Source organism: Staurois parvus, unplaced genomic scaffold (assembly GCF_062004578.1).
Source record: "Staurois parvus isolate SC_StPar_1 unplaced genomic scaffold, SC_StPar_1.0 ptg000045l, whole genome shotgun sequence".
NCBI classification, from domain to species: Eukaryota; Metazoa; Chordata; class Amphibia; order Anura; family Ranidae; genus Staurois; species Staurois parvus.
In genome coordinates, this window is record NW_028317841.1 from 2,756,892 (window position 1) to 2,777,619 (window position 20,728).

The 20,728-nt window shown below is 40.9% G+C and overlaps 1 protein-coding gene across 1 annotated transcript in view; it reads left to right on the top strand.

Annotated features, from left to right (window-relative positions):
• The window catches only part of RTTN (rotatin), a 326,182-nt gene that overhangs the window by 294,341 nt on the left and 11,113 nt on the right, over positions 1–20,728 (top strand). The window contains exons 45-49 of the mRNA XM_089664026.1: positions 7,443–7,569; positions 10,658–10,860; positions 11,419–11,686; positions 16,856–16,959; positions 20,477–20,546. Coding sequence (XP_089520152.1) covers positions 7,443–7,569; positions 10,658–10,860; positions 11,419–11,686; positions 16,856–16,959; positions 20,477–20,546 — 772 coding nt within the window. The remainder of the gene's footprint in view (positions 1–7,442; positions 7,570–10,657; positions 10,861–11,418; positions 11,687–16,855; positions 16,960–20,476; positions 20,547–20,728) is intronic.

The window sequence follows — 20,728 nt, forward strand, 5'->3', positions numbered from 1 at the left end:
AGTTCAAAATGCTGCAGAATGTATAGTTTTATGTATAAAGTATGGTGATAGTTGTATGCATGCAAACATTTGTCATTTTCATGTTTTCCCTTGCTACTGCCTCCTAATAACAGGGATCACTAGCACTAGAGTATGAACAGTATTTAAACTGTTATAAAGGCTTTGTTTTTTCCTAAAATAACATGTTATATTTACCTGCTCTGTGCATTAGTACTGCACAGAGCGGCCCTTAACCACCTCTTCTAGGGTCTCCTGCCAGCGCTCTTGGCTCCTCCTCTTCTGTCTCTGCCACCATAGCAAGCCGCTTGCTATGGGGGCAGACATGCAGATTCACTCCCAAACCAGACTATGTGTCCATAGACACACACAGCCTGGCTCAGCCCTGACCCCTGCTTTTCTGTCCTGTGAATGCAGTGAGACAGGAGAGAGCCACTACAGATGGGCACAGCACGGAATCGAGTGAGGATTTGGGTAAGTATTTATGGGGTGAGGGGGTAATACTGCTACTGGGACACTTTTTTTTACCTTCATCATGGAATGCACTAAGTTAAAAAAAAGTCTTGGCTTTAGAACCACTTTAATAAACTAAGAAAGGTGCATGATGTAAATAAGGTGACAACCAACTTGTATTATAAATATAGTTTCCTAAGTTCACCTGTTATTATTTTGCCCAGTTATCTGAATCTTTTAGGATTTCAGTTCCCCCTGGGCAAATATTGTGTGTGGACACCTTAACTTTGGTAATAGAATGGCTGGACAATTTTCTGAAAGCTGCCATGCTTGTAATATCGATCTGCTAAATGACAAATATGGAAGACATAATGTTTAAACATTCGTGCTACATCTGCCTAAACCTATAGGGATTGCAGGCTGTGTAGCCAAGGCTTTCCCTTGACTAATCACCAACTGCAGTTCTTTAGGCCTCTTTCACATGGGCGTTAGAATGTCCGTTTTTGATCTGTCCATTTATGGATGAAAAACGGACACCCATGTATTTCTATGGACTAGCGGATGTAAATTGATGATCACCAGTTTACATCCGTTAATGTCTGGATCTGTTAACTTCCCGTTTTTGAACAGAAGAAAACCCTATTTTTCTTCTGTAAATAAAAAAAAAAAAGGAATGGACGAAAATCAGATGTAAACGAACAAAAATCAGATGTAATCGGATGAAAATATGGATGTAAACAGATGAAAAAACGGATGTAAATTGATCCGTTTTTTTCTTTGAAAAAAACGTGACTGAACTGATGAAAAAACGGAACACCCGTGTTATCGGCATTTCTCTCCTCACAAGCTGTCACGCTGACAGCTCGAGAGGAGAGGAGAGCCGGTAATCGGCATTCCTCAGAGGGGACATGTGCACGGATCATCAGGGCACTGATGATCAGTGTGCCCTGATGATCAGTGTAGCCCCAGCAGTGCCACCTGTCACTGTCCATCAGTGCCAGCTGTCAGTGCCCATCAATGCCACCTGCCAGTGCACATCAGTGCCTCATCAATGCCACATATCAGTGCCTACCAGTGCACATCAGTGCCCATCTGAGCTGCCTGTCAGTGCCACCTATCAGTGCTGCCAATCAGTGCCAGTCAGTGCTGCCTTTCAGTGCCACCTATCAGTGCCATATATGAGTGCTGCCTTTCAATGCCCATCAGTGCCACCTACCAGTGCCTCCTAATCAGTGCAGCCTATCAGTGCCCATCACTGCAGCCTCATTAGCGCACATCAGTGAAGGAGAAAAATCACTTATTTACAAACTTTTATAGCAAAAACCAAGAAACATTTTTTTTTCAAAATTTTCAATGGATTTTGGTTTGTTTAGCAAAAAATAAAAAGCCCAGAGGTGATTAAATACCACCAAAAGAAAGCTCTATCTGTTTAAAAAAAATTATACAAATTTCATGTGGGTACAGTGTTGCATGACCGCGCAATTGTCATTCAAAGTGTGACAGCGCTGAAAGCTGAAAATTGGCCTGGGCAGGAATGGGGTATAAGTGCCCTGTAGGCAGGGGTGAACTGACCATTTGGAAACTCGAGCACTGCCCGAGGGCCCGGGGTCAGTAGGGGGCCCCATGAGATGCCCTTGGTACCTTTTTCATAGGCTTTTTTTGCGTTTGGGCAAGAACACAGGGGCCCCATGATCCCCTATTGCCCGGGGGCCCCATAAGTTGTCAGTCTGCCCCTGCCTGTAGGCTAGTGGTTAAAGTTCTTAGAAAGGGTAATAGTCACCTCCTTATTTCCCTTTTTATTAGCTTTGCTTACCCATGGAACATGTTCTTGTGCTGTTGATTTGACGTAGGCTGTTTTCACACTGCTCTTGTAGCAAAAATAAGTTAAAAATGCACATGTGTTTTTGCCTGGATTTTGGTGTGTTGCTGATGCATTTTTTGTCATGCCTTACTCCCAGCAAGCACCCGGGAAACAGGGACATGTGGCTCAAAAAATACACCAAAAAACGCAATTGTGATCCATTTTTATGCATTTTTGCCATGTTTTTCATTCATTTCAAAGGGTAGCTGCGTTTCATGTGCAGTTTTGAAAACCGCAACAAAGATACAGCATGCAGGACTTTTCAAAACACACCACACCTGCAGTGCAGTGGTGTGCAGAGTCCCATAGGATTTAAAGAGATTGCACTTTTATCAAGGTAGAACCGCAGCAAAAACATATCAGTGTGAACTCCTTATAGCTAATTGAAAACCAGTAATATTCTTTTAATTCACAATGTTATTTTGTTTCATTTTCCCGTTTGCAGCTGAAACTGATAGTAAGGCTCCAGCTGCAGAAATAAGAGAAAGTAAAGCTAACAAGAAACCAGCTTTTTCTCTCTTTCAGACTGCAGGCCGAACAAAGGAAAAATCAATTCCTCCATACATGCTAGCTATTTTGTTGAAAGGTTGTGACACCGTGCCTTCCTGAATACCATGGCACTGCCAAATCTGCTTGGGTGGAGTCACTGGCTGATGATTTTGGTGCTTGAAAGCCCACCCATTGAATTTTGGGTGACTCAGGAGGAATCAGCCGAAATTCAAGCTATGTCCAGCTTCAAGCTGAATTGTTTAAATGCAGACCCTGCAGATAATATTTTGAAGGGATCTCCCTCCCTTCTAACCTCATCAGTTTACTTTTGTTTTTAGTATCCTGGAGTAGGAACCACACCATGTTCATTTGTAAACATACGTTCATTAGGAAATGGACCTAATTTCATTGATTGAGTGCACACTGCTCCTTTTTGTCGACATTTATTTCTTTTCATTCAGATTATTGCTTTTATGTTTGACATTATGTTTGTTCTGGTTTAGAATGAAAAATATGACTTTGAAAGCTGTTTTACATTAGTGCTGAATTTCAGTCTGCATTGAACTTAAATAGGAGAACACAGCTGATAGATGTTAATTTGTTGTGTTTGTCCGGTTTCCAAATGGGCTTCATATAGTGTTCTGTTTGCACGCTGGCAACTGTAGGAAAAGCAGAAAAGATTAACAGTTTTCTACTGACTCTGTGCCATCTGGTTCATGCTATTGACAGTTTTTCCTCTTAAATCTTTTTGTTGATGTATATTATCAGTTATCTAGCAGATTGTTGTAAACAAAACATTTTCCCTTAATCATAATGAAAATCATTGCTTTAGGGTGTAAAAGAAAGGTAAGAGCTGTGATACGGCTCAAAAACAATCCATGCAATGCTCTAGGCAATAACATGGGACAGTAGAGACACATATAAAGATGGCCATAGACTGATCAAAATCAGGATGGTTCAGCAAGGGTCCAGACCAATTTTGATCAGTGTGTAGCTGTTCTCATTTGGCAGAGGGCAATCGTTTGATTTCCATCAAAGGACAATGTTGGAAAATCTCAGTATATCAGCCGTTTTGAAATACTCAGATCAGCCTGTCTGGCACCAACAACCATGCCATGATCAAAGTCACTTAAATCCCCATTCTGGTGCTCAGTTTGAACTTCAGCAAGTAGTCTTCACCACGTCTAGATGCCTAAATGCATTGAGTTGCTGCCCTGTGATTGACTGATTAGCAATTTGTGTTACCAATCAATTGAACAGGTGTACCTAATAAAGTGGCTGGTGAGTGTACATGAAAACACATTATAAATACCTTTTTTTTTTCCCCCTTTTATAGAAGTGAAGGGAGAAACAGTAGCACACTAATCTCCCCAGTGAATGGCTGTGCAGGCGGGGTGGGGGGTGTCAGAAAGATTCCGATCATTGGAGGAGAGCAGAGAACTGAACACGCTGTGCTCTCATGCCTAGCGTGGTCAGTTTTTAACCATTTCAATACCGTGCAATTTTACACCTTCCTAGCCAAGACAATTTTTCAGGTTTCAGCGCTCTCACACTTTGAATGACAATTGCGCGGTCATACAACACTGTACCCAAACTAAAATTTTATCATTTTCTTCACACAACTAGAGCTTTCTTTTGGTGGTATTTAATCACCGCTGGGGTTTTTATTTTTTGCTAAATTAACAAAAAAAGACCAAAAATTTTGAAAAAAAAACACATTTTTCTTTGTTTCTGTTATAAAAGTTTACAAATAAATAATTGTTCTTCATAAATTTAGGCCGAGATGTATTCTGCTACATGTGTTTGGTGAAAATAACCCAAATTAGGATGTATTTTTTAGTTTGTAGGAAAGTTATAGAGTTCACAAACTATGGTATAGATGTGAATATTGATCAATCCTGAAGTACTGACAGCCAATCTAATTTCTTGAGGTCCAAGAATGTCAGAACAGTACAGATATCCCACAAATGACCCCTTTTTGCAGAGTAGACAGTCCGGCGTACTTCATAAGAGGCATGGCGAGTTTTTTGAAGTTGTATTTTTATGTCATAATTTTTCGGAAAATGAAAAAATTAAAAAAATTATTTTCACTATTTTTTTTTTTACATACTGTCACCAGTGCAGTACAGCGTCATCATATAACTGGCATGGCGGTTAACAGGGACACTGTCTGGTGACAGTATGAAAAAAAAAATATATATATTTTTTTTTTTTTTTTTTTTTATTATATTTAATTTTTTATTACTTTTTTTTATTTTTTCTAAGATTTTTTTTTCATATTTTACTATGACCAAAGTAGTACAATGTTACCATAGTAACACTGTACTACTTTGGGGAAGTGATCAGTATTTTTTTTTTTTTTACACAATTTGCTTATAGCAAAGAATTACTTTGCTATAAGCAAGCATTTACCTGAATGAAATCGATTCATTCAGCTTTTTTTTTTTTTTTTTTTTTTTGTGCTTAGCTGTGATTTGGTCACAGCTAATCACATGACATGTGCATGTGATTAGCTGTGACCATTCACAGCTAGGCACTAGTATACAATGGATGGCATCATGAATGAAGCCATCCATTGTATACAACTGTCATGTGACCTGCTGTGATTGGTCACAGCAGGTCACATGGTACCAGCAACGGGAGCCGGTACTCGGATCTGTCATCGGCCGTGTCCGAGGTGCACGGCCTGTGACAGATCCAGCTGCTGCGCCGCTCTGCATGACCGCAAACGGCGCATGTGCGGGAGCATGCCAAATGGCGTGCACCCGGAATGAAGAGGCACATCTGAAGCCGCCAAACGGCCATTGGCCGGGCGGCTAATGGTTAATAGGAAAGCAAAAGGACTATCAGGAACACCAGGGATTTCACACAAAGGAAGCAATACAAAGAGAAGAGGATACTTTTTTTTTACAAGTACATGGTACTTTTTTTCCCGGCCTCTGCTAAACACCTTTCCTCATGGCAACAGAAAAACTGCTTGACATGTGAGAGGTGCATCACGTACTTGGTCGTTAATTCATTTATTTGGCCATGATAATAATAGGTTATTCTGGCCATTGAAATGAGTTAACACTCAAGTGTTTGACATGCCTAGCATTAACAAGTGTTTTGACTCACTTAAAAGTGTCAAGTGTTTTATTTTTCTGCCAAGACATTGCAGGTCCTGGACATGCTGGCCTTTTTTTTTTTTTTTTGCTGCCTCTAAACACTTTTGTGTGCATGGACACCTAGGCTAACATGGAGGGGCATTTAGAGGCAGAAAAAAACCCGCCAGATGCCCCTAAAAGCAGCGTTTTTATGCTCCGTGTGTATGAGGCCTAAAAATGCCTTTAAAACTCCAATATGGAGCTCCCTCTGCTATAGTTTCTGACTTTATTCCTGCCCAGCTAAGAGTGTTGTTCACACCCACCTGTATATGTTACTGCATTCTCGATATTAAAAAATAATGAAACATTCGACAAAGAGAGTGGGAACATCTTGAAATGGCCACAGAAGATATGCAGACTAAGGCAGTGTGGAGATCTCACCACTAGAATCCATGGAAGATATAAGAAATTGCCAGGTTGTTTACCTCTCCTCAAAATCATCATGATCCTTCAAAGTGGATTGTAAATGCAGAAAGTTTCTTTTTTATATATATATATATATATATATATATATATATATATATATATATATATATATATATATATATAACTTACTGCTTGCAGCTTCCCTAAATACATGCCTGAGCCCAATCTCGATCCACGAGAGCCGAGGCTGGCTCGATAATACAGCACGAGCCATTGGCTGCTGCTGCTGTCAATTAGAGCCATTGATGAGAGCAAGGTTTGGGGCCAAGCCTTGTTCTGTCTGTCTTATGGATAAACAGAGCAGGGCTAGGGAGCGAGCATGCAAGAATTCCCCCAGAACAAACCGCTTGCTCTGGGGGCACTTGGCGGAAATGGGGGGGGAGGGGGGAGCCCAGAGCGCCGGGGAAGGAACCCAACAAAAGAGGAGGATTGGGGTAACTCTGCAAAGAGCAGGTAAGTATGACATCTTTGTTATTTAAGATAAAAAAACCAAACCTTTATACTGCTTTAAGGTTGAGGTGCCAGCATAATCAACATTCTCTATGAGGAATTCATAGTACTAAGGCCAGGAGCTAGAATTTTGAGAAGTAATTAATCTGCAGTGACATGCTCTGTATTTGACCATTTAGCCACACAACACTCAGGACAGGCAGCTAGATCAGTTTTAGAAAATCATTTCCTTAACATTTGTGTCTTCTGTTTAAAAAGGATCAGAATTTCTGAAATTACTGTAATGGAAAATGTTATGTAAAATCCTTTGTCAGATGGACAGTAGCGCTAATAGTATGTGAATTAATTTCTAATTATCCAGTCCCTTTAATTACATTTTGTGAACAGGTTTTTAGTGTGCATTTTTATGTTATAACTACTTGACTGCCATTTTTCCTCCTATAAATTTTTCATGGTTCTCTTTGGAATAGCAGGGCTGATTGCTGAGAATCTCTAGTTCATAGTAGTTCTCTTCATTAGAGAAAACCCCTCGGGCAGGATAGTATTGTTTTATGTCTACAAATCTTGAGTGGGTAGAATATACCATAAATTTAGTTTTTATTGAATGTTTCCTTTGGAAGGCAGCCGCTCTGGAATGTCAGCTTGCTCCGGTGCTGCATTCTCTATGGCCATGGCTTTTGATGGATGACGCGTTGATGCACGGTGCTTTGCAATTACTTTGTGTCTACACAGCGAACTTTCCCGCAGGTAAAGAAAAAGATGAACAAATTCTTTGTGCTTCTATATCTATCACACCTAAATTTCATTTTATAACTGTAACTTAAATGCTGATGGGTTATAAGCTCTCCATCTCACTCTCTACTTGGGTGTTAAGGTGCAGCCTTTATTGAGCCATATCTGTGATTGTTTTTCATTGCACTGGTGATTTATTTGGTACAGATCACCCACACCAACTTAATTTCATTGTATCTCTTTCTCCTGGCTTGTGGTAACTTACAACAATAGAAAAAGGAGTAGCTGCACCAACCCAGTCATCCTGAATCCAGGGAAATTTATGTTGAAACATGGCAAACCAATACAGCTTTGAGATATTTCATATCTTAGCACTCATGAGTAGAAAATACTTCTTCAGAAATATGCTTCTTCAGAAATGGGGTTGATGCAGCCTTTTCATGGTGTCCTTGTGCTTCTCTCTCTGTGCTGAGCATATGTGCAGAGATTAGAATTTATAGCTTTGATGTGTGTTCAGCCAAATGGTTAGCACTTCCACCTGGCAGTACTAGGGTCGTTGGTTCGAATCCCAACCACAGCACCACCTGCCTGGAGTTTGCATGTTCTCCCTGTGCCTGAGTGGGTTTCCTCCAGGTACTCCCGTTTCCTCCCACACTCCAAAGACATGCTGGTAGGTGAACTGGATCCTGTCGAAAAATGACCCTAGTATGTGTATGTATGAATGTGAGTTAGGGACCTTAGATTTTACGACCCTTGAGGGTTAGGGGCTGATGTGAATGTAGAATATACATAAGCACTGCATCAATTGACGGCGCTATATAAAGTACCTGAAATAATAAATGTGAAACTAGGTAAGGTCTGTTTCATACAGGCTTCAGCTTATATAAGAGTAGCGTGAACAGTTTTGACAAAGCATTTGCAGAGCGTTCAACAAGCTTTGTTGAAGCTTTTAAAGTACCATTCAGCTCTAGTTTGTAAATGTTGAACACAGATCCTAATGGGAGTACTGACTGTCACTTTAAAAAGGCAGCTAGCAGGCTTCAGCACTGCTTGAAACTTGTTGGAAGCCTGCTATCATCTTGTTTAATGTGGCAATCAGCACTCTCATTAGGATCTGTGTATAACATTTCCAAACATGAGCTTAAGGGCACTTTTAAGGCTTCAAGAAAGCTTGCTGAAAGCTCTGCAAACGCTTTGTAAAAGTTTGCTGTTCACACTGTTCTTATACAAGCTGAAGCCTGTGTAAAACAGGACTTTGAGTAGGAGAAATTGTGATATATTATGGCCTGGTTTGCATGGGCATCAGCTTTGTACAAATGCAGTGTATACAGCAAGCATTTACAAACACTTGCAAAGCCTTTGTCAAGCTTTGAGCAATTTTGTTGAAGCCTTTACAGCATCATTTAACTCCGGTATAGGGAGGTTAAACATAGATCCTAATTGGAGTTCTATCTGTCATTGATAAACTGCTAGCAGGCTTCCATATGCTTCAGTGCAACTTAAAGCTTATTAAAAGACTGCTATCAGTATGATGAAAGTAAAACATATCTGTCACAAAAGAATACTTTTGTTCACTGTAAGTACCATTGCATTTTTTATTATTAAAAGTTGTTTTAGCTTTGCTTTGTTCATATTTCTATTCTCTGCACTATGCACATCCTGTAGACTTTGAATGAGCTTTCCATGGACACACTCCAGCAGCTGCTGAACATCACAGTTTCACTGTAGTAATAACAGCAGAAGCTGCTGGTGCAGTGTGCATTGGTAGGGCCGCTTGTAGTCATACTCAGGACTGCACAAGACCAGGTGACAGTGCTGCAGCTGAGCTAGGTATCCTCACTAGGGTTTCACCAATACCGTTTTTTTTACAGCGCTCAAGTACTCGCCTATACTGATTACCCATACCTTTGCGGTGCAGTTTGAGCCCATACAAAATGAATGGCTCAAATTGCACTGCAAATCGCATGCCCCTGCAGGGAAACCGCATGTTATTTGAGCAGGAATTGCCCTGTATTTCTGTTCAAATCACATGCGATTCTTTGCAGTGCGATTTGAGTCCACTCATTTTATATGGGCTCAAATCGCACCACAAAGGTATCAGTTTCAGGTATTGGAGCATTTGCATGAGTACAAGTACTTGTGCAAATGCTTAGTAATGGCACCAAAACCAGTATCGGTACAACCCTAATTATCACTCTAGGAAAATAAGTGTCTATGCATTATTATTGTTGTATATGCATGATTTATATAGCATCAAAAATAATGGGAGGCAGTATAGCATACAAAATAATGGCAGACAGTACAGTCAAAATACGGTTCAGTACAAGAGGGTTATGAGCTTACAATCTTAAAGGGAGGGGCTAGTGATGTAAAAAGCAATAACTGTGAGGGATGAACTGATGAAGAAACTACAAAGTACAATTCAGGTGAAGTGGTGATGGGCTTCACTGAAGAGATTTGTTTTTAGAGAGGGTAGGAGAAAACTGAAGAGACAGGTAAGGATTTCCAGAGGATGGGATTTTCTGAAGAAATCCTGAATTTGCGCATGGTAGAAGGTTCTGGAAGGAGCAAACAGGATGGTGTATATGATATTTTGAGAGGATGCTGATGATATGGAGTGTTTTGAATTGTATTCGCTGAACACCAATAGTAAAGCGATGAAAGCTGATTGACTGTAATTTGCTACTAAAATCTCTGTATAGTAACTGTACTGCTTTATATCTGTCCTCTCCTAATGGCACAGCCTTAACATAGCAAAGTGGGTAAAACTCTAAGGCTCTGGTGCCTAACATTTACACTCAAAATGTTGCTTACCTTTATGCATTGCCCTCTGTGGGTTAACATAGAGATAGGTAAAAGTGTTCATTTTTTCACTTCGATTCAATAGGAGAAAAACAATGATGATGATATTGTGCATAGTGCAGCAACCCATGACAGGCAATCAGATTTCACTTTTCTGTAGTCAGATTTCTGGGGGGGGGTTGTTTGTTTTTTGTTTATTTCTTAGTAATAGTAGAATTGCTGTCTTATTACATAAGCTATTATTTGTTTTGCATCCAAACTGATGTGATTATTAAAATGCCCTTTCTTTTTTGGGGGAAAGCTTGCAGCTCTCTATGTTGGATGAACACTGGAGTCATGGCTGTCCAGTCATCACAGAAATCCCAGACAAGCAGCTCGATACTGCATAGCATTTTAAAGATCGCCGCTGAGCCAATTTCTTATACCAGCCACACACAACAAGTACTCTTTGATCTACTTTCAAACATGTCTGGTGCTCAAGACTGCAAGTGTATTATGCAGAAGGTATGGTGATTTTAAATTAGTTTTTCTTCAGGAGTTTTGTTTAGTGTTAGGTCTAAAATGTCAGTTTGATCTAAAAGAATAGTTATATTGGAGGTAAGGTATTATTAGTAGTGTCATTCCATTATTTCCATATTTAATATGTACAGAACACAATATAAAAGAAGATACAGATTTGTACATGTGTGAGCATGAATCTTATTTAGTTGTAGATCTTTACATTTAGTTGTAAGTCTGATGATACTGTACATGATGGTATTATTCTTTAATAGAAGTCACTGTGGAACTCACAGTGTATTGTGTTCTGCTTCACAAAATGCTTTGAGAAGAAATAGTTAATTATGTAGAACATTGATGCATTTAGGAATATGTTCTAGTGATATGTCAAATCCTAAAAGTTTCCACGGGATAACAATGATAATTTAGGTTGTTATAACAGATAATGGCCTGAAATGTAGCAATATGGTACAGCAGTCATGGAACAAGCTTCTCTGGATAATTTTACTGATTAATGTAACAGATTAACGATTAGGAACATTTTTCTTTTTTTTTTGTTTTCAGAATAATTTTCTACAGCACTTTCTGTGTTTATCTTGGCCAAAAGGAGGAAACAAGAGCCTTAGCCATTTAGCTAACCTATGGCTTAAATTTTTATGGAGCTTGTCTTTGTCCAGTGATGGTCAGCTGATGATCATGAAGATGAAAGGAAGCTTAGAAATTCTTCTTGAACTTACAAAATATAAGCAGAAAGTGAAATTCTCCATGGTCCTTCTTATTTTACATAACATCTGCTTCAATCCAGCCAATAAACCTAAGATACTTTCAAATGGTAAGTGCAGAGTTTATAATGCTGTAATTCTTTGAACTAATGTTTTAACTCTCCACTTTCGTGGAACATGTTTTTTATGGTTTTACTCACAGTCTTGGAGATTTGTGTGTATTGTCCCCTATCTTCAGTTACTTTCAAACCATGTTCTGCAAAATGATGATGAGTGAAGATGTGAATCTAATAGGACAGTACAGTACAGTGGTTTCTCAACTATGACATGGTAAAGACCGGGTGAACTGTCAGCATTTCTTTCTTTCTGAATTGCATACTTTCTTTATTCTGCCAATAAATTATTTAAAATAATTTTGACCCAAAAGGTAAGTACAGTTTCCGAGCATGGTAATTGCTTTCATCCCAAAACTAAAGCAGGCCATGGTTGCAGGAAAGAAAGTTGCTCAGTTCCTCCCTCAACACAGTCATTGTTGATGCGGGAATCCCTCGCTCAGTGCTATTGTGCAGAATACAGTGATTACTGCTGGTGGCTATAGTTGCAGGCAGTAATCGCATGTAAAAAAAACAATTTGACAGGCTGGTTGTACTGAAGTCGATCGATGGATCAACCAGCCTGCCCATAGATCAAATTTTGGCTGGCCCCTGCTGAACTGGCCAAGATTCAATCCATCTATGGCCAGCTTATGTTATTACTGTCTTGACTGAGTTTTTGTAATTCCCTTTGTAACAAAGACATTCAGAAATCGAACTGTAACCTGTCTTCAAGCACATGGAGGATATTTCTGTCCCCACAAAGATTGATATTCCTTTTTTGAATGAATGCACTCAATGCTTAGGAAGAATTCGACCCTAATCCCTCAGGGTGCCTGGTATTTGTGGATTTTGCGACGAATGGAATGGACCAGACAAATAAAGTAATTCTAATGTGGCATTGTTTTTTTAATTTTTTTTTTTTTAAATAACAGACATACTTACCTGCTGTGTGTATTGGTTTTGCACAGAGCAGCCCCGATCCTCTTCTTTTTGAATCCCACCGCCGGCAGTCTTAGCTCCTCTCCCCAGCTGGAAAAAGAAGCACATGGGGGGGCGCAAACACCTAGCACATTATCCAAGGTTTATTGGAAAATTAAAAATGAAAAACATACTCACAAAAAGATGCCCATAAAAGCCTGTAAAACCACTGAGATGGCTCAACGTGATGGCACAGTACCCACCTGCAAGCTTTTTGAGCTAAGTGGACATTTTGAGAGCCAGGCGCAGGAAGACTCTTCACATATATTATAATAATATTTAACAAGTATGCACAATGCCTTTGTTTTTAATTGATCTTTAATTTTTCATTGTCACTGATTCTCTCTGCCTTTGAGGCAGGGGGGAGGAGCTATTCGCTAGGCAGCACCTATGACACACATATATACTAGGGCATAATCCTTTGTCGGCTTCAGAGCTGAGGAAGAGGACACGTCCCTGAAACACGTAATCAGGCCATCCTCACCACCAGTCGGTTACTGTGCCATCGTGTTGGGCCATCTCAGTGGTTCTACAGGCTTTTATATGCATCGCGTTTTTTGAGTATGTTTTTCGTTTTTAATTTTCCGATAAACCTTGGATAATGCACTAGGTGTTTGCGCCCCGTGTGCTTTTTCCAGTTTTTGGTTGATTCCCCCAGTCAGAGGAGGGCTGCACCACCAAGATTTGGTTCTGAGGCCAATAACACATGGCATTCACCTCTTAAAATAGGGTAGGTTGTTCTTTCAATCCTCTCCCCAGCTGAATGCCCCCAATAGCAAGCCTCTTGCTCTGGGGACACTCGAGCAGGCTCACTCTCAAGCCGCAGTCCTGTGAATGGATATTGTCCATTCAAAAAACACACATGGCTTGACCCCCACCACCACTTTCACTTCATTGGCTCACTGGCTGGGATTGACAGCAGCAGGAGCCAATGGGTCCCATTGCTGTGTGAGCCAATGAGGAGAGAGTTACCCAGGAGAGCTGCACCTTTCATGCATTTCAAGTATAAGGGGGGAGGGATAGGGGGCTTTAGGTAAACCTGGCTTTTACCTTTAATGCATAGAAAGAAGAAAAAAAAAGCCTGAAAACCTTCTACCTTTAGAACCACTTTAAGGGGATCTTGGCAAGGTGGCTAAATATGCATCATGTGTGTTTCTACTTTTCCAGTCAAGTTGAGAAAGCCCCACTATGTTTGTTGTGTGTTCCCATTCACACAATAAACCTAAAATAAAATGATGTCTTACTTTTAGATGTTTCTCAGGAGAAGGTTTCATGGCTGACTGCAAGGGATTTTTTTTTAGCAATCTCTGAGTGAGTCTGTGCTAAGAACAGGCAGAGTGCCCTCTCATTAGCAGAAAATGCAAGCCAAGTTTCTAAAGCTTTAACTCTTTGTTAGGATGGATGGGGAGATTTACTAGAACTGGTGCACTCAGCATTTGTTGCAGCTGTTCATGGTAGCCAGTCAGCTTCTACCTTCAGCTTGTTCAATTAAGCGTTGACAATAAAACCTGGAAGCTGATTGGTTTCTGTACAGAGCTGCACCAGATTCTGAGTGCACCAGTTTTAGTAAATAATCCACACATTGTTCGAGTCTAGTTACAACTGATAATGAAGAAGATGATCTGTCTACACAGTACAAACAGGGTTAATTATGGAAAACACAGCTGCCCAGCCCCCTCATAAACAAAGAAAACTAGTAGAATTTTACATTGCTGCAAATTCCAGAAAGAGTATCTACAAAAGGTAAGCTTCAGTTTTTGAATATATTTTGTAGCTGTGCTTTGTGAATGAGGATATGTAACAAATAAAAAGGTGTCATACCAGTTTGGCTGCAGAAGGCTGCATGAGGCCCCTACTGAAGTGTATGTGATGCACTTGTTCTTAACCACTAGCCTACAAGGCACTTATACCCCCTTCCTGCCCAGGCGACTTTTCAGCAGTTTTTGTGACAAATAGAGCTTTATTTTGGCGGTATTTAATCACCTCTGGGTTTTTTATTTTTTGCTAAACAAACCAAAAACAACTGAAAATTTTGGGGAAAAAAATGTTTTCTTAGTTTCTGTTATAAAATTTTGTTAAGTGATTTTTCTCCTTCACTGATGTGCGCTAATGAGGCTGCAGTGATGGTCACTGATAGGCTGCAGTGATGGTCACTGATAGGCTGCAGTGATGGTCACTGATAGGCTGCAGTGATGGGCACTGATAGGCGGCAGTGATGGGCACTGATAGGCTGCAGTGATGGGCACTGATAGGCGGCAGTGATGGGCACTGATAGGCGGCAGTGATGGGCACTGATAGGCGGCACTGATAAGCGGCGCTGATAGGTGGCACTGATGGGCATTGACAGACATCACTGATGGGCACTGAAAGGCAGCACTCATATATGGCACTGATGGGCACTGATAGGCAGCACTGACTGGCACTGATAGGTGACACTAATTGGCAGCGATAGGCGGTACTGACTGGCACTGATAGGTGGCACTGAAAGGCAGCTCAGATGGGCACTGATATGTGGCATTGATGTACACTGGTAGGAACTGATATGTGGCACTGATGGGCACTGGCAGGTGGCATTGATGGGCAATTAAAGGTGGCATTGATAGACACTGACAGGTGGCACTGCTGGGGCTACACTGATCATCAGGGCACACTGTACATGTCCCCTCCGAGGAATGCCGATTACCGTCTCTCCTCGAGCTGTCAGGGTGACAGCTCGTGAGGAGAGAAATGCCGATAACCAGCATTTCCTTATTTACATGTGATCAGCTGTGATTGGACACAGCTGATCACATGACCTAGCCAACGTCTTCGGCTCTTTCCGTTGATCGGAAAACACAGTGACACAGGGACACAGTGCACCGCCAATCGCCACTCTGCGCACCCCGAGGGCACGCACACGCAGTTAGAGTGGGAGGACGTCATATGATGTCCTCCCAGAATGAGAGAACTGCCTTGTGCCCATCATTTCCTTATATGGTGCGCGGGAGGCAGTTAAAGTAGAACTAGAGGCAAAATTTATTTTTTCTAATTTTGAATTAGTAAGGGAGGGTAAAACCCTTGTAGAGTGTTTGTTTTTTTGCCTTCTGTTTCTTATTGGGAATATTTCCTTTCACTTCCTGTCCCATAATGAAAAGAGGAAGTGAAAGGAAATCCCTCCAAAGGTGGGGATTTCCTGGTTGTCATTAGTGTCCCCATTGGATGATTTCCCCTCTGTTCTGGGGACAACCTAATATTTGGGATTTTCTTTCACTTTTAGTGGTAATGATAAACAGGACAGCAATAAAAACCTGACAGATGCTCTTATCCCTCAACAGTCTATTCAAAACTAAAAAAAAAAGAAATTTTTGCTGGTGTGTTTAATGTAACTACAACATTATACTATGGATACAAAATCTCTTTTATTGTCTGCTCTGAAAAAAAATCCGCCAAAGTGAGCATTTCAGTACCTTTTTATGTTAAAAAAGAAAAAATGAGCAGAGCTGAGGCTCGGCTAAATGAATCACAATGAATTGAACCATTCTGAGTCAAATCATGGTCTGATCAATTTACTCTGCACTGGTTAATAGAAACAACCAAAACCTATCCAAACACAAGAAAAGCAAACCAATCAAATGACCTTGGTAAGAGTAGAATCTAGGTCATACATTCTGCTAGCCAGTGTTAACTGCTCATCCACAATGACTGCATATACAGGTATTATTGGAACACTGTTTAAAAAAGGAAGGAAAGCAAAAACGTTTCAGAATGTTATGAATTATGTGCGATGTACAATATCTATCAGATGTACTGTCAAATTACATAAATTACATGTAATCACTTAGATGATGAACAGACAGTAGGTTTCCAGAAGCTTTACTGGGAGTGAAAATTGCAGTGCTGCTCTGTTTTGTTCTGTTGTGTGTTTTATTTTTTATTTTTTTTGCTTTTTCCTTGCACATCAAATTTCCTGTTTACAAAGCTAACATAGGGAATAGCTTGCAATAGTGACAACTTCTGTCAGGCTGTCAAGGTATAGACATGTATGTGTTTTCATGAATGTTATAAGATGTATTCCACTATTGCATTTACTTGTAATATAGGCAGAATGTCTTAAACATGAGTTATTTTTGTCATGGTTGGTTTTCATGGTATTCATCTTTTGTTGTAAAAGCTGTATATTGTGCATAATGAAACTGATTAATGTGCAATGTCACTGTGTTTCAATAGATAACATTGTAGCTGTACTCTGTGCTTCTCTGGAAAGTGACAGCCCCTACTCTCAGAGAATAGGAGCTTCGGCATTATGGGCATTGCTTCACAATTACCAGAAGGTGAGTGCGGAATGGGAGCAAGGCAAAGTGAAATTATTTTTTACTCCTCTTCTGGTCATTTCATGTGGTCAGAATCAGTAGAGACAGTGCAGAGGATAAAGTTGATTAGTTGGGCCTTGTTAAATAAAACCTCAATCCAGTGCTGTTTAGGAGAGACACACTGGGTTCATGTTAGGGATGCTTCCGGATATCCTCTAACACAAGGGTGTCAGAACTTTGACCTTCCTGGGCCACATTGGAAGAAGAGAAATTTGTTTTCGGCTGCATACAAAGTACACTAACAATAAGGATAGCTGATGAGCAGTTCCTCCTGCTGCTTTTAGCCGGTAGATGCAGCCGCTGGGGCCGGCCCGTTCACTATAATGACAAGTTGCCAAGAGCCACACCTATTCACTGCTCTCAACACAGCCAGTGATTACCTGCAATGCTGGACGCAGACTATGTAGAGAGACACGGATAGATGTGACTGCTGGCGAACTGTCATAGTGAACAAGGTTGGCAACTTCACTTACCTGCTGAGAGCTGCAGGAGGAAATTCCACTACAGTTCGCATTGGTTCAAATCACTGGTGTGAATGTAGCCTATGTATGTGCTGCGTAGGGAGGTGGGGCAGCTTTGAGCGAGGGCTTTGGAAGAGTACAGTTGAAATCTGGGACGGGGCGCATATCCGGCCATGCAGCATTTGCTTACCTGGCACCCCTGTATTTCCTGCTGCCGGTGCTTTTGCAAACATAGCAGCGCTGGCATCCCTCCAGGCATTTTCCTGGCTTGTCAGTGTAGACTGCTATGTTTGCACCGCATCCGCAGCGTCCCTCCAGAAGGACCCAGGCCACATGCTAAACTCTCTGGGGCTGCGGGCTTGACACCCCTGTTAACAGGAATGCATGTTACAGAGCCCACAATGGGGAAGCTACAAATCCACACACATTTCAGCCAGATGTTTACAGGAAGGGAGAGCAGGTGGATCACCTCAGCAGAATGCATCTGCTCCATCATAGTCTTAGGTGGGTCCTTAAAGTGGAACTGCACTGCATCTGAGCACCACAGACCTAAAATGCTATTCAATACATTGTTAAAATTCAAAGAAAACTCCATCCATGTCTCCTTGCTTTATTTTGCGAATAAATCATTTTGAAAAAGCCCCCTGGCATTACTGGCAGTGTCCATCTTCAGTAAGGGCAGATGATTCATGTAGTATTTACTTCCTGGAATCCATCTGCCCTTATCTTAGGCATTGGCTGAGCTGAGAACCCTACTTCCTCTCCTGAAGACTCCTTGGATGTATGACATCATTTTCCTAGGCAGGAAATAACTGAAGAAATGTAAAAAAAATAAAAAGTTTATGAAAATATGATATACTCAGTTTACTAATGCTAGCATTATAAGGATTAAAAATACTCCATATTGTTTGAGAGCATAAAGTTCCACTTTAAGGCCCAGCTCTAGCCATTTTGTTTTTTAACAGAGTCAAGTTTTTATTTTTGTCTCCTTATAGGGGAGATTTTTCCCTCACTTTCTGTCCCAGTGACACCAAGACAAGAAATGAGAGTGTGTCTTTAGAACAGATGAGAGTGTGTCTCCAGAACAGGAAACAGAAAAAGGTTTCTTTCAGTCTTGCGGTAGTGTTTACCGCTCATTTTGCGGTGGATCACTTTTCAGATGGTGGTATAGCAGCAGCTGACATGCTTTCAGGAGGTACTTTTTCTGCTTCCTGATTGCCTGTATTTTGGGTTCTTTTTTTAACTGCTTTACGACCGCCCTGTAGCAGAACTACTGCTACAGGGCGGCAGGGCTGCGCAAAATCACGTATATATGTGATTTTGTATTTTCGGTTGGGGGCGCGCGCACCCTACCCGCAACGCCATTGGCGGCTACAGCTGTCGATCACTGGTTCCAGCCAAATATTACCCGGCGATCACCGAGGAACACTGACGGGGGAGAGGTCTGTATGTAAACAATATAAATCTCTTCCCTGTTGGCTCCAGCACAGCACACTGCTTTGTATTGTCTGCATAGCAGAGCAATACAAAGCAGTGCGATTACACAGTAAAACACACACAGCACAGAGTTAACCCTTTGAGCGCAGCAGATGTTAATCCCTTTTTGCCCAGTGCCATTAGTACAGTGTCAGTGCTTTTTATTAGTATTAGTGTCACTGGGGATGTCAGTGACAGTTCCCCCCCAAGTATCAGAATGCCCACCGCAGTCCCGCTACAAGTCGCTGATTGCCGCCATTACTAGTGTAAAAAAAAAAAATTCCAGTATATATCGCCATATGTAGACGCTATAACTTTCACGTAAACCAATTAATTTACACGTATTAGGATTTTTTTTAGCAAAGATAAGTAGCAGAATGCATTTTGGAGCAAAAAGTTAAACATATTTTTTTTTTTCAAAATTGTCGGTTTTTTGTGTATAGCACAAAAATAAAAACCACAGAGATGATCAAATACCACCGAAAGAAAGCTCAGTTTGTGGGGAAAATAAAAGGACATAAATTTAATTTGGGTGTAGTGTTGCATGACTACGCAATTGTTAGTTAAATCAACGCAGCATTGTATCGCAAAAAATGTCCTGGTCAGGAAGAGGGGTAAATCCTCTGGAGGGCAAGTGGTTAACTTTTATTTTTGGCTTCCGGTGCAGCCCTATTTAACCCCAATGGGTGAGTTTGACAGGCGCTGCCACCTGTCCGACTCTGCACTTCGAGTTAAAATTGCTGCATGTGTACAGCTCTATCCAGCTGTAGTGTACAATTCAGGTGGGAGTCCGGGGGGGGGGGGGGTAAAATGACAGCGCAGCCACCTGTTTTTACCACCACCCGTCTTAAAGAGCAATAAAACCGAGAGAACTTTGAAACTTACTCTACTAAATAAATATGTTTTTGTTGTTTCTACCTTCACCAGACAGATATTTCATCATCACTCCCTGTGGTCATTGAGGCAAGGCTTAAAGTGGTTCTAAAGGCTTAAGATTTTTTACCTACTTGTATTCTATGTATGAAGGTAAAAAACCATCTGTGTGCAGTGAGCCCCCCCCCCCCCCCAAGCTGTGGCTCTATGTGTCGTAAGGATGCATAGAGCAGTGGCTCAGGGATGAGCATGCATCGGTGCCCCCCAGGGCAAGCAACTTTCCCTGGGGGCACTACTTGAGGGGGAGGAGCATCGTCAGGGACCCAAAAAGAAGAGGATCAGGGCTGTTCCGTTGAAACTCACTGCACAGAGCAGGTAAGTATAGACATGTTTGTTATTTATAAAAAAAAAAAAAAGGAGGTTTTAGTGTCACTTTAAGAGTAAAGCTCCCCAATGGAAACACAGATGACAGTAAAAACTTGGTAATGATTCTAAATGGAGCTGAGCTTTAAATGCAGTGTGGTCTGCAGGCAAGTGCAGGACCTTGATGTATAGTCTGGCAGGGATGCCAATGTTTTTGACAAGTTAAACATTTTACATCTGTGTATTTTGGGCATGTATATATTTACACTTAATCTCATTTAAGGTATGTTGCAATTGTATTACAGGCAAAAGTGGCTTTGAAGAGTCCCTTGCTGAAGGGGAAAATAGAAGAGGCCTTATATGAAATGAGGAAAAGTAAGTGGGGTGATGTGACTCCTGCTGTGTTTCAGACTGGTGTTACAAATAGTAAATGCAGCCTTTTCCTCTTAATACTAAATAAATATACTAGCTTACATTGTTTTCACCCTGTACAGTCATTGCTTGGGTTTCTTCTAATCTGTACTTTTTGTACTTTACGGGAATGTATCGTTTTGTTG